Source organism: Columba livia, chromosome 1 (genome assembly GCF_036013475.1).
Source record: "Columba livia isolate bColLiv1 breed racing homer chromosome 1, bColLiv1.pat.W.v2, whole genome shotgun sequence".
Classification (NCBI taxonomy): domain Eukaryota; kingdom Metazoa; phylum Chordata; class Aves; order Columbiformes; family Columbidae; genus Columba; species Columba livia.
Window position 1 is genome coordinate 161,178,475 of NC_088602.1, and position 12,520 is coordinate 161,190,994.

The 12,520-nt window shown below is 40.2% G+C and overlaps 1 protein-coding gene across 3 annotated transcripts in view; it reads left to right on the forward strand.

Moving 5' to 3' along the window:
* Positions 1 to 12,520, forward strand: part of TMTC2 (transmembrane O-mannosyltransferase targeting cadherins 2) — a 257,207-nt gene that overhangs the window by 98,047 nt on the left and 146,640 nt on the right. For all 3 annotated transcript variants that reach the window (XM_065041667.1, XM_065041662.1, XM_065041652.1), the window contains exon 2: positions 8,677 to 9,247. In XM_065041667.1, coding sequence (XP_064897739.1) covers positions 8,677 to 9,247 — 571 coding nt within the window. The remainder of the gene's footprint in view (positions 1 to 8,676; positions 9,248 to 12,520) is intronic.

Below are 12,520 nucleotides of genomic sequence, written 5' to 3' on the forward strand. Positions count from 1 at the left end.
CTGAGAGGGAAATTATGGTATCCCTTTGTTCAGCATCAGAAAATATTCATTACTTCTCTCACTTCCCTCCATCTTGCGTTTTTTACCTGTGTATGAATAATCAAGTAGTACTATGCCAGGCAGTTGGTATTAATTAGGGTTTCAAATTTCACATAGTCCATCTTTCAATGTTTGTTATCACAGAATCACAGAATCGACTGGGTTGGAAAAGACCTCAGAGATCATTGAGTCCAACCCTTGGTCCAACTCTAGTCCGTTTACTAGATCATGGCACTACGTGCCATTTCCAATCTCAGTTTAGAAACCTCCAGGGACGGCGAGTCCACTACCTCCCTGGGCAGGCCATTCCAATGCCTGACCACTCTCTCTGTAAAGAATTTCTTTCTAATATCCAGCCTAAATTTCCCCTGGCAGAGTTTAAGCCCATGCCCCCTTGTGCTATTGCTAACTGCCTGTCAGGCTAAAACTTAAACTGAGAGTGAGGTGCACTTAGAGTTAATGTTAAAGCCAGATTCTTTCAGCATATGAAGGCACACTTAGAAGTGAAAAGGCTTATACCATGGAGAAAGATACAATTCAAAGCCTTTATAGCTAGCTTTTGAAATATTTATGTTCTGGGTGGAAAAGATTTTTCAGGCCATCTCAACCTTCTTGTAACCAAAATGTTTTGAACCTCCAGTTACTTAAAGTTTTCAAAGCTCTCTTAGTCGATAAGAAAATCAATACATGCAGCATACCTCAGTGTAGTTAAGGCAGTGCCCAGTACTGCTCACCGATGGATGTAGCTACTGCCACAGCTTCCTCCTTCCAAATAACACTGTCCATCTTCAGTTGCAAAGGTATAAAGTCCAGAAGTCTGCAGCTGATGGGCTGCTGAACTGTAGCCTACTGGTGGAAGATGTCAAACCACAGCAGATCGAAAGGTTCATGGAAGTAAACAAGGAACAAGTTAGCTGGCTTAGATTTTTATTTTTCCATTTCATTATGCAAATTTATGTTGCTTATTTTGTAAGATGAATTCCTTTAAAAGACACTGTGCAGCTTAGAAAATCTGTATGTCTTCATACTGTGGTACACGACCATAACCTTTCTCTGTGATTTTTGTTGTTTGTTTTCTGGAGGGTTTTTTTGTTGGTTTCTCTGTGTCTTCCTTTTTTGACAGCAGTTGCAATCATGTGAGGATATAGTTAGAGTTGTCTCACTCATGCATCTTTCCTTTCTGCTTATATCTAACTCAGGAAAGTCTAATCTAAGTAAGTTTTATGAGTGAAACACTACTTACAGTCCTGTTATTTGTAGTTTCTGTTTGCTCTGGTACTAAACTGAAGTTTGACTATGAAATTATTGCCATAGGACAGTAATATTCCAAAATGTCAAAATAATATTATCATCTGTTAATATATTCTCCTGGGGCCCTGCACTAACTGCATATTCAGTTAATAGCTTTCACTAGCAGTTACATGAGATAGGAATATTTTATTAAGTATATATATTGTCTTCAGTGTTTGAGCTCTGAGTTTGATGCATTCAGGTATTTCTGTACAGTTAGAAAAGGACCATAGTATTGGCAGAAATTAACTAGGCACAGTTCTCTAGAATTTTATTTCCCTTTTGTGATGTTAGGTTTTCCTTTAATTTAAAATAGGCTTTCAGTCTAGGTGTTTTCGTTCATTCTGTTTGGTACATATAGTCCTATTCTCAGAACCTGTCTGGCAACTCAGGATTCTATGATCACCCAGTGTTTCCCATCTGAAAACATCTGAGTTACTAGCTGTTCTTTAGAGATTCAATAAAGAAAATTTGTTCTTTAGAGAAACTGAACATTGTGATTTGAAATACACAGGATGCACGGAATTTGGTCTTCTGCAGGTGTCCCTAGTTGATATACACTACTGAAACCTTTATTTTGAGAAGGAGTATGGGTGAAAATTTACTGCTGGATTTGTAGATATGTTCCACTTTCACAACTGTTGAGAAGGAATGAACTGTAATACAGAACACATAAAGTATAATTGCTACCAGAAATCTATGAGAATGTTAAATAGTTCCCTTGAGTCTATAACTAAACATTTAAATGAATGAGTATTCATGTATTTATGCTTATTTGTTTCTTAAGACATCTCTGTGTACGAGAGAATATCCTGTCAGTACAGACTGCATGTATATTGTGGTCTGCAGACAAATATGAGAATTGTCCAAAATATGACAAGCTGTACTGCCTTGCTTTTTGACTATGCACCTGTCTAACAGGTAGCCTGTAAGTAGTCTGGAGCAATAGACTCAGCTGCTGTATGTTTTGGGGATGTGAACCTTTTGTACTCCAAAAAGTAGGCTCTGGCTGTGTTTTCAGGCTTGTTGTCTAAACAGGCAACATATAATCTTGAAAGCATCCTTAGCATGACATGTTAAGATCCACTGTAAAATACTCTAGGGTGCTTTCCCATTTCTATTTATGAAAAAGGAATCAATGAAAAATATTCTAAAATGATCTTGAAGAAAAACAAGGAAGGATCTCCAAGCAGAGACTTGCCAGTCCATCAGTGCCTATCTGTTTTATGTGAGAGAGGGCTGGTCAATGGCTTCCTGTGTGCACGTTTGGGAGTTCTCCTTTTTCTTTAAAATATGTTCTCTACTTCAAATGCTGATGTTCATTTTCAGCATATGGGGACCATTAGCGATACTGAAGCTGGACATATGGCTTAACGCGTTAAATCACTTTAGAATGTCGCATCTGTTTTTTTACCCCGGTGTTAACACCTGGATCAGTTTAGCACTAGCACAGAAGTTTAGGACATACATAGCTGTTAATTTTAAAAACATCTGGGATTTTTTTGTGTGTGTATGCGTGTATATGTGCATGTGTGAACTGCTGGATCTCCAGCATTTTTGAGTTTGAAAAAAAGTCTTACTGGATTGCACTCCAGGTGGATTGACCTAGGCAAATAAGCAGTTGATGGCAGGAGGCAAAAGGATTCTTCTGAGTGGACTAGAATTTATGATTTTTGCCTTTACAGCTTTTGTCTTTCTTCAGACTTCCATTTTTGAAGAGCGGATAGCTGACTCTGATTCCTTTTTTATCCCCCTCTCAACCCTATCTATTTGTTGTACACTGAATAAGATATCCTGCTCTCCCGGGATGCGTGAAATGGGCAGGCATTAAAAATGGAAGAAAACAAGTTCCCTGGCTGACTCTGCAAACCTTATCTGAGGCTGCTTGAAAGTAAAAAATGCCAGTTGTGTTGGAGCTTTGAAAAATGACTTTCCCTGGTGACCCACTGCCTTTTAGCGAGAGCAGAGTTTACGGCTCTGTTTAGGAGTGATGAGTGCAGTTGGAGAGTTTCTCTTGTTATGCCCATTAGCAAGATTGGACTAATCTGCGGGACGTAACCTGAAGGTAAACTGTGAGTGAAGGAGAAGACAAGGCTAATAAGGCATTTTGTAGTTTCCTTTATCCCAGAGTCTTTCCCAGAACCAGCAATTAATATTATTTTCTATCTGCGAAGAGTCCGGATTGCTGCCAGTGCAGGCGGCTTTGCAAAGGACACGTCCATGCTACCTGCCAGGCCGTGAAGAGGAACTGCTTTCAAAATTGCCATTTAAATTGCTGACGAAGCATCAATACTGCAGCAGATTTAGCAGCTCGTTAATTTAGTAAACGAAGAAAAACAGGGCCTTGCCCAAGCCAGGAGCTGCACAGCTAGAGGAGCACCGGGGACAGCCCCAGCCTCGGGCATTGCGCGCCTCTCTAGAGCCAAGGCCAGGCTGGGTCATGGGCCTGGCTTAGTGGGACCCATGGCTGGGCAGGGTAGGGCTGTGGGAGCTGTGGTGTCACTGGGGCTGGGGCTCATGGTCCCGGGTGGCTGACGTAGGGCCCGGGGGTGCAGGTGGGTGGTGTCAGGCCTCCGAAAAGTGGTCAGAGCTGTTGAGGCTTATTGGTGCCCTCAGGGTCCTGGCATGAAAAACTTAATACCATTTATTTTCATTCTTCTGTTTTATTAGATACAAAGCTTGCATTTTTCTCCCTTTCACTGAGACAAACATTTCATTTATTTCATGTTTTTCTTGTCATTGCAGTTACACAGTTGGGCTGGGGACACAGATGGGCACAGCCTGGCTGGTTATGCGTGGGCTGGACTCAGCGCACCAACTGTTTCCATCTGACCCACAGTAATGGTGTCCAGAGCGGTGTCCTTAGTGGTACAGAGACATGTTCCACTTCTGCTTTCGAGGGCAAATTGACACAGAGCTGGCTGTGCTATCTCAGATGCTCATATTCCTGCATGCTCCTGTATGTTCCTGTGCAGTCAAGTATGATGTTGGACAACTGTGGTTTTTATTCCATTTTATAATGTGAAACGGACTAGTTGTTGAAAGTTAATAAGCAACCTATGCAAGACTTGCTTTTTTGCTCTAGGACTTCTAGCTTCGCACTCTTATTAGACTTTTCAAATATCCCAAAGCATTAGGTAGACATTTTTTGTCTTTTACTTTCAAACATTTAGCAAAAAAATAACCATATGGAAAGAACTTTTAACTTTATTTCAAATTTTGACTCAGAGAGAATACAACATTTACCCTGACTGAACCACTGAGTAAGCTGGAACTGGCAGTTTCTGTATTTTTCATGCTAACTGGCAGGTACTAGAATCTGTTGTCTTCTACACACACTAGAAACTAGGATTATTTCATAATTGCCTGCTGAAATCCATACCCAAATAGAGAGTGATCAATACTGTATCTTCCAGGTTTCCTCTTGATTTTTTTTTTTTTTATTTTTTAATATCATAGAATACCAGGTTGGAAGGGACCACAAGGATCATCTGGTCCAACCTTTCTGGGCAAAAGTACGGTGTAGACAAGATGACCCAGCACCCTGTCCAGGTGAATCTTGAAAGTGTCCAATGTTGCAGAAGCCACCACTTCCCTGGGGACATTATTCCAATGGCTGATTGTTCTAAGTGTGAAAAATTTCCAGTTGAGTCCAGTTGGAATCTCCCCAGGAGTATCTTGTACCCATTACCCTTTGTCTTTTCCATGTGACCCATTGTAAAAAAGGAGTCTCTATCTTCTTTATAGCCGCCCTTTAAATACTGGAATATGGTGATGAGGTCTCCTTCAAGCCTTCTTTTCTCAAGGCTGAACAAACCCAGTTCTCTCAGTCTTTCCTTACATGGTGGCTTCCCAATCCTTTGATCATCTTTGTGGCCTTTCTCTGAACACTACCCAGCCTGTCTACATATTTTTTGTTTAGCGGGGACGAAAACTGAACACAGTATTCCAGGTGTGGCCTGGCAAGTGCTGAGTCTGATAATGACTTCTCTGTCTCTGCTGATGATGCCCTTGTTGATGCAGCCCAGGATCCTGTTGGCTTTCTTTGCTGCAGCAGCACATTGTTCACTTATATTGAGCTTGTTGTCCACCAGGACACCAGAGTCCCTTTCCACAGAGCTGCTCCCCAGCCAAGTAAATCCCAGCCTGTGCTGCACTCCTGGGTCATGTTTTCCTAGGTGCAAGAGCTTACGTTTGTTCTTGTTGAACTTCATAAGGTTCTTGTTAGCTCAGTGTTCCAGCCTAGCCACGTAATCCTGCAGGGTGACTCTCCCCTCTGAAGTGTCCACTTCTCCACTGAGTTTGGTGTCATCAGCAAACTTCATCAAGATACACTTGATCCCATCATCCAGATCACTTAAGAAGATGTTAAACAGGGTTGGGCCCAATATCAGTCCCTGAGGGTCCCCACTCGTGACAGGTTGCCAATTTGAAAAGGAGCCATTTACCACCATCCTCTGGGTGTGGCCTGTCAGCCAGTAAGCCACCCACCACACACACCACTTATCTAGACTGTAACGTATCAGTTTTCATAGGTAGAGGCTGTGGGAAATTGTATTGAAAGCCTTGGAGAAATCCACGTAGACAGTGTCCATCACTCGCCCCACATGAACTGAGGATTTGTCATAGAAGGTGATCAGGTTTATGAAGCATGACTTGCCCCTGGTGTATCCATGCTACCTTTTCCCAATCGTGTGTTTCGATTGACTTGTGGTAGCCCCCAGAAGGACTCATTCCATAACTTTCCCAGGAACTGAAGTAAGACTGATGGACCTATAATTTTGTGGATCCTTCTTTAAGCCCTTCTTGTAGATGGGGGTGACATTAGCCTTGTTTCAGTCTCCTGAGACATCCCCCAATCTCCACAGCTTCTCAGGACCAGTTATGAAGAAGACTGAACAGGGAAGGATCAGGATTGCACCAAGTTTGTTGCTAAGGCTGTAAAAAAAAATTGACATAATTAATGCCTTCAGAATATACATTTCTTTATGATTTGGAGAAAAGCCATTTACTTTTGGTGGGGAATAGTCCAATATGAGTATGTGCTGCATGGAAATGATGGGTGTGACACCTGTGCTCTTAGAGAGAGAGGGCTGGTCTCTCTTCTTAACAAGTGTAGCAGTGCAGCATGGAGTTGTTTTATACTTGTGAACTGATAGCTGCAGTTCTGTGGTTGGTTGTGATGTTGGTGTTTTGGTTTTTTTGTTTGTTTTGAGTGGTTGTGTGCCTTCAAGTATTGGAAATGGCCACATTTGCAAAAGATACAATAAATGGTACCATTTCCTGGGAATGACCTGAGCACCATGTAGGCTCTTTTGCAGCAGAATGCTCTTCCGCAGGGGAGGGTGGTTGTGCTGGCAATATTGCTGCCACTTAGTTCTTTAGTATTTCCCCGAGAAAAAAATACTTCTGCATTCAAGGTTTCTGCTCTAAATCCTGATGTCTGATAGCCATTCTTAGCTATGCTCACTGCTTGGTAGTCTGTAGTCTAATTTAGAACGTTTTTCTAGGAGAAAGGATCACTCTAGCCAAACACCTGCTTTTATTTTTGCTGAATTCCTAGTTTTCTTATGGTGAGTCTGAGAGTGATACTACAAACTGAAATCACAAACAGAGGAATTAGATTTCGGGAAAGGACTACACCAAAGGACAAGATAAATAATGTGAAAACAAAGATCTTGTTTTCTTCCAGTGTTCTTTTGTGACTGGACTAAAATGAGAAAAATGTGTGTGGGGTTGGGAAAACAAATACAAGCAACCTGATCCACTGCATAAGCAGAAGTCAAAATGAAAATTTTCAAGTATTCTAGAAAGCATCATCAGATTTTTAAAGTATTTAAACTGACCTCTTCATAACCTCCATATGCACAGAGACAAAAGGACGCGCCGAGAGGAAGCATGTCTGAAAGCATTACAGCAATGTGCTCTGGACAATGGACATGCTGAGCTGCATGGTATTTAGAGTATTTGCGTGGAGATTCTGTGGCATAGTGTATCAGTGTTGGAGCATTTTTCTTTACAGAACAGGACAACATTCCTGAAAGTAATAGCATTAAAAAATGACATTTGGATACAGGTTCCAAGGGACTTGTTTTCTTGGGGGTGAGAATGTGAGAGGAGACTAGGAGGATGAATTAGACTAGTGCATTTCAAACGTGGGCCTGAGTTTCACCCCAAGGTTTTTTTCTTCCTCATCTGAATTTTTAATTATGGGAAGATATTTATTGGAAAGACAGAAATAAGTAATGGGTGAAGAAATAGATAAAAATCATCTTTCTTGTTTAATATTTTTAATAGAAGAGTCTTGAGCTGGCTGGATTCTTAATTACCCTGGTAAAATAAATGCTAAATGAGTTAAGCTCAGTAGTAACAACAATGCATCTTTAAAGACTTGCTTAAATGCAACTTTGGTTATGAAGGCAAGTAACTAATTAAATTCTAGTCATCTTTTTACGCCAAGCAGGTCTCACACCTTCTCCCACGGCATAAATTTTAAATGCAAATGATTCGATTTGTACAAACATTATAGGGGACAGATTTTTACAGTACCAAATTAGACATGGAGACTGCTAATGACTGGCACCAGTCCTTGCCCGGGTGGTTGGAAATAAAAATGCTGAAAGCTGCAGCAATTTTTTTTTTCCAGTCAAACTGACATAGACTTCAATTCATAGGCTAATGCAACCTAAAAATGTGTTTTTTTCTTCAATTTTAAATATAAGAAATTCAAAGTGAAGTTGTATTATCATCTGTTAAATATTCTGCTGTCTGCCTCCCGCAAGGTGTTAGCAGAAAATGTTGTCAGTCAAAATATGTACGAGACAGTTCTGTGAGTGCCCAGTACAGCACCAGAGATTTGCCATGTTCCTACTGGCTTCTGTATTTATTGTTCACCCATGTCAGTGAGATTAATTTCAACATCTAAATTAAAATTTCAGTATAAAAGGCCACTTGGGGTTTTAGTTCTGAATTACAGGAGGATCCGTTGTTCCAACAATGATGTTTGTCAGTTTTTCATATTTCTTTTACGTTTTAATTATAATTCATGAAATCTTAACCGATTACTCCTGGGTTAGACTCAGAATAATGTCACTGAAGGGTATTTTAATTTAATGGAAGCAGCATAACATCTGTTTCTAATGTTTTAAAAGCCAATTTATATGGAAATTTTGCTTTAGCAGGAAGTCAATAGATACATAGTTTTTTACCACCGCCTGTAAAAATTCAAAACTTAAATTAAAGCAATGCCATTCTTTCTTGTGGTAGCAGTATGATTGCATTTTCACAGCCTTTCATTCGTACCGTTTTCCCTCTATTGAAATGAAGGTGTTTTTTTGTCTTTTGTAGTCGAGCTATCAAGACAAACCAGGACCTCCTGCCCGAGACGCCGTGGACCCATATCTTCTACAATGACTTTTGGGGGACACTGCTCACTCACAGTGGGAGCCACAAGTCCTACAGACCTCTCTGCACGCTCTCTTTCCGCATTAACCATGCTGTTGGAGGGATGGACCCGTGGGGCTACCACCTGGTGAACGTCTTATTACATGCTGCCGTCACAGGCCTTTTCACAAACTTCTCCAGGATCCTGTTTGGGGATGGGTACTGGACCTTGATAGCAGGTCTGCTGTTTGCATCTCATCCGATCCACACGGAAGCCGTGGCGGGGATTGTAGGGAGGGCAGATATTGGAGCCTGCCTCTTCTTTCTGCTTTCTCTGATGTGTTACGTGAAGCACTGCTCTACCAGAGGTTCTTCACCGAGTACTTGGGGCTGGATCTTGGGAGCGGGGCTGTGTGCAGGATGCAGCATGCTCTGGAAGGAGCAAGGAGTGACTGTTCTGGCCATTTCAGCGGTGTACGATATCTTTGTATTTCATCGGCTGAAAATGCGTCAGATCATTCCTGCTTTATACAAGGTAAGTCTCCTTTTCTTTTCCACAAGCTATTTGTAAGGCACCAGTCGCTGTTAAACAGGTGCTAAATGAGTTTTCAAGTACGCAATAATTCTTAGTAGTTTAGTCAACTCCCGAAAATAAGCACAGATGTCTAATGCTGAAAGAACACTTAAAGCAGTTTAGTATGGGTTTTTTACATTTTGTTTAAACAATGTGTTATTATCCATTGCTATTACTTGACACTTGGGATGTGTTTCTTTCAATTACTTTCTCTGCTTCCAGCAGCTCCCTCCTCATTCTGTTTACTGTGGAACACTGGATATCTGGCCGCCTTTTGCAAAGAACTCATTCATGCTCTTATCCTCTTGTATCTTGCGAACTCAGCTTAGTTTGGGGTGTGCAAGTGCAGCAGCTGATACAATCTACAGGCTCCCTGAGGCAAAAATAGAGCTCTTACTGTTCTGGCTTAACAGAGATCTGTAGGACCTGGGTGCATGCCTTTGGTGTGTATTTTTTTCTCCCCCTAGTAGGAGCTATGACTCATATGTATCATTGCCTTAACAAAATAAATATTTCACATTTTTTAACTTCTTGCCCAAGAACAAATGAGTAAAATAAGCAAACAAACAAGCAGGCCCACCAAACCCCCCTAATTACCCTCTCCCAAAACCACATGTATTTTAGTGGTACTCAGAAACCCCAGCTGAAGTCAAGATTCATTTACATCAGTTGCTGTACAAATGAGTAAGCTGAGTATATGTAATTTTCTTTTCAGTGGAACAGCTTTCTTTCAGAAAAATCCTGACTTAACAAGGGGAAAACGTTTCAGAGGGACATAAGTTGTAACGTTTTTCAGTCAGATGTAACCAAAAAAAGCAATAAAACAAAATAAGGCTTTGCAATCTATCTCAAACACTGTTTCTTTAAAATTCTGATTTCTCATTCAAATGATTTGAAAAGAAATCATAGATTTTGATAGTGGTGATTTGTGCTTGTATAGAATTTTTACATCTGTAGTTTACAAGGAGAACAGTAAAGTCAAAAAAAAACAAGCAGTGTCTGGTAGTTCCCTCTTAAACTGCTGTGACATGTTGATTTAGTTATCATGTTCTTTCTGATAAAACTGAAACTTATAAACTTATACGTAAACTTATGTATATTGGTGTGTGTAAGACCTCTGAATGTCAGTATCCAAATACTGTCCCCCGTTGTCCACCTTAATGCTCATTGGAAACAAAACCAGGAGAATAATTAAGGATTGTTTGTTTGTTTTTTTGAGAGTGCATCTGTAAAAGCAAGCTTCATTCTGAAAGATACAGGATGAGATTTTGTAAACTGCTTCAGGGAGTTTGGTTCATAACTCAAGTGTTAGTCTATCCTGTAGAATTGAACAGTGATGATAGAAACATTCATATGGCACATACACAATTCTGGGCACCTTGTTCATGACTTCACACCAAATCTAAACCAGTGTTCCTCACAGCCTCTCCTCATTGCAGCCTGCAATGGCCAAGTTATAGTCATGGACCCGGGAAGTTTTTTATTACAGAACACTCATTGCTCAAAACCAAAACCTTTGCCGTCTTTTCTGAAAAAATTTTCATGGGGAAAAGTTTTTTTCCCCCCCCTTTCTTCCCTTTTTCTGCTTCAGGGCTGAGATAAAGTTGGTCTAGAAAAGACCTAAGTGACATGGGTAAATCCAAACTTCCACATCCTAACTCTTTGAACATGAAGCCTCTCTTCCGAGGTGTTGAGCTCTACATTTGGACACCTGTCTTATCGATGGATAATTTGTGAATGGCCAGTGTGCTTGGAGTTGAGAAATTCAGGTTTTGATTGTAGCATGTCTGACCAATGTTTGACAAATCTTTTCCATGAAGGCAAGCTAGATGCTGTCTAAATAAAATTGATTCTTAGATTTATTTTCAAATAACTTCAAGATGATTATGCTGTAAGATTAACATTTTAAATTGATAACTTGGCTCTTCGGAAATAATCGGTAAGAACAGAGCTAAGTTTTCTTACTAAAAGCTTTGGTTTTAGTTTTGTTCTATGTTTTTATACATACAATATCAAAGACAAGTGTGGGGGGTTTTTTAAGTTTTGTATTTAAAATAATCAAAAACCTAAAGTATGTAGCCAACAGATTAATTTTTGCATTATGCAGAATTAGAGCACAGGCTCTAACAAAAATGAAGAAAACTTTCAACTCTGCATCTCTTTGGGATCATTTGGGTGTTGCCTTTTTCTTGCTGCTGCTTTGGCCTTAAATAAAATGTGTCCATAGTAAGAACTGACAAATTCTTTCCACTAGAACAAACTGTAAAAATCTCTAAGCAAACAAAATCAACTTTTGGATGAAAGAGTTTATTATTATTATTATTATTATTATTATTATTATTATTATTATTATTTTATTTTATGTTGCTGCCTACACTTTTTCTTGCTTGAAAAAACATTCCTGCATTTCAAATTGCATGAGACCAAAGTAGCCATCTACATATGAGTCATCCTGTACTATCCAGCTGTCTTGAGCATTTTAAAAACTGGAGTACGGTTTAAACTGAAACAAAGATACCTCCCACCAAACAAAGCCTCATCTCATCAGAGGACTCCGTATTAGGATGTCTGAGCAATTAGAAAGCATTGTGTGTATTTACCTGTTCTTGAATTTGTGCTTTGTGTTTTCTCAAGTGTAAACACTGGGGGAATGCAACTGCAGGAGTGGGGGGAAAATGAAAAAGGGCAGTCCAGGAAAAGAATTTTAAGAGATGGTTAGCTTAAATCTGAACTTAAAAAGTAAGCAGTAATGATATGAAACAGAACTCAGCATACCCCTGGAGCTCTGTTAGAGAATGGCAGAAAAGAGCTACCCCTTTCAATCTACCTCACCATGAGCTAAACCCTGTCCAGCTGAGCTGACACAGCTGTTTCCTAAGCTGTGCTGCAAACTGGAACCAAGAGCAAATACAGGTAAAAAATAACCCTTAACACCTACCTCCCCCCCAAAAAACTCCCAAATATATCTCTAAGGAGTTATTTTAAACCTAAATCAATTCAGTTATATCCAGTCTTCATCACTGCCCTACAGACAGCTGTACTGGCAAGCATGGAGAGGAAAGCTGAGTTCTGGGGGTAGAAACATGGAGTGGAGAGCAAGGGACCTAGGGCACTGGGTGGTTAAGGACCTGGGCTGGCTTGCTGCCCGACTATGGCTTTTGGCTTCTATAGGCCTTTTCAGAATATACCACTGAGGAAACTGAGACACGATTAATTATGTTTAAAGAACAGTAA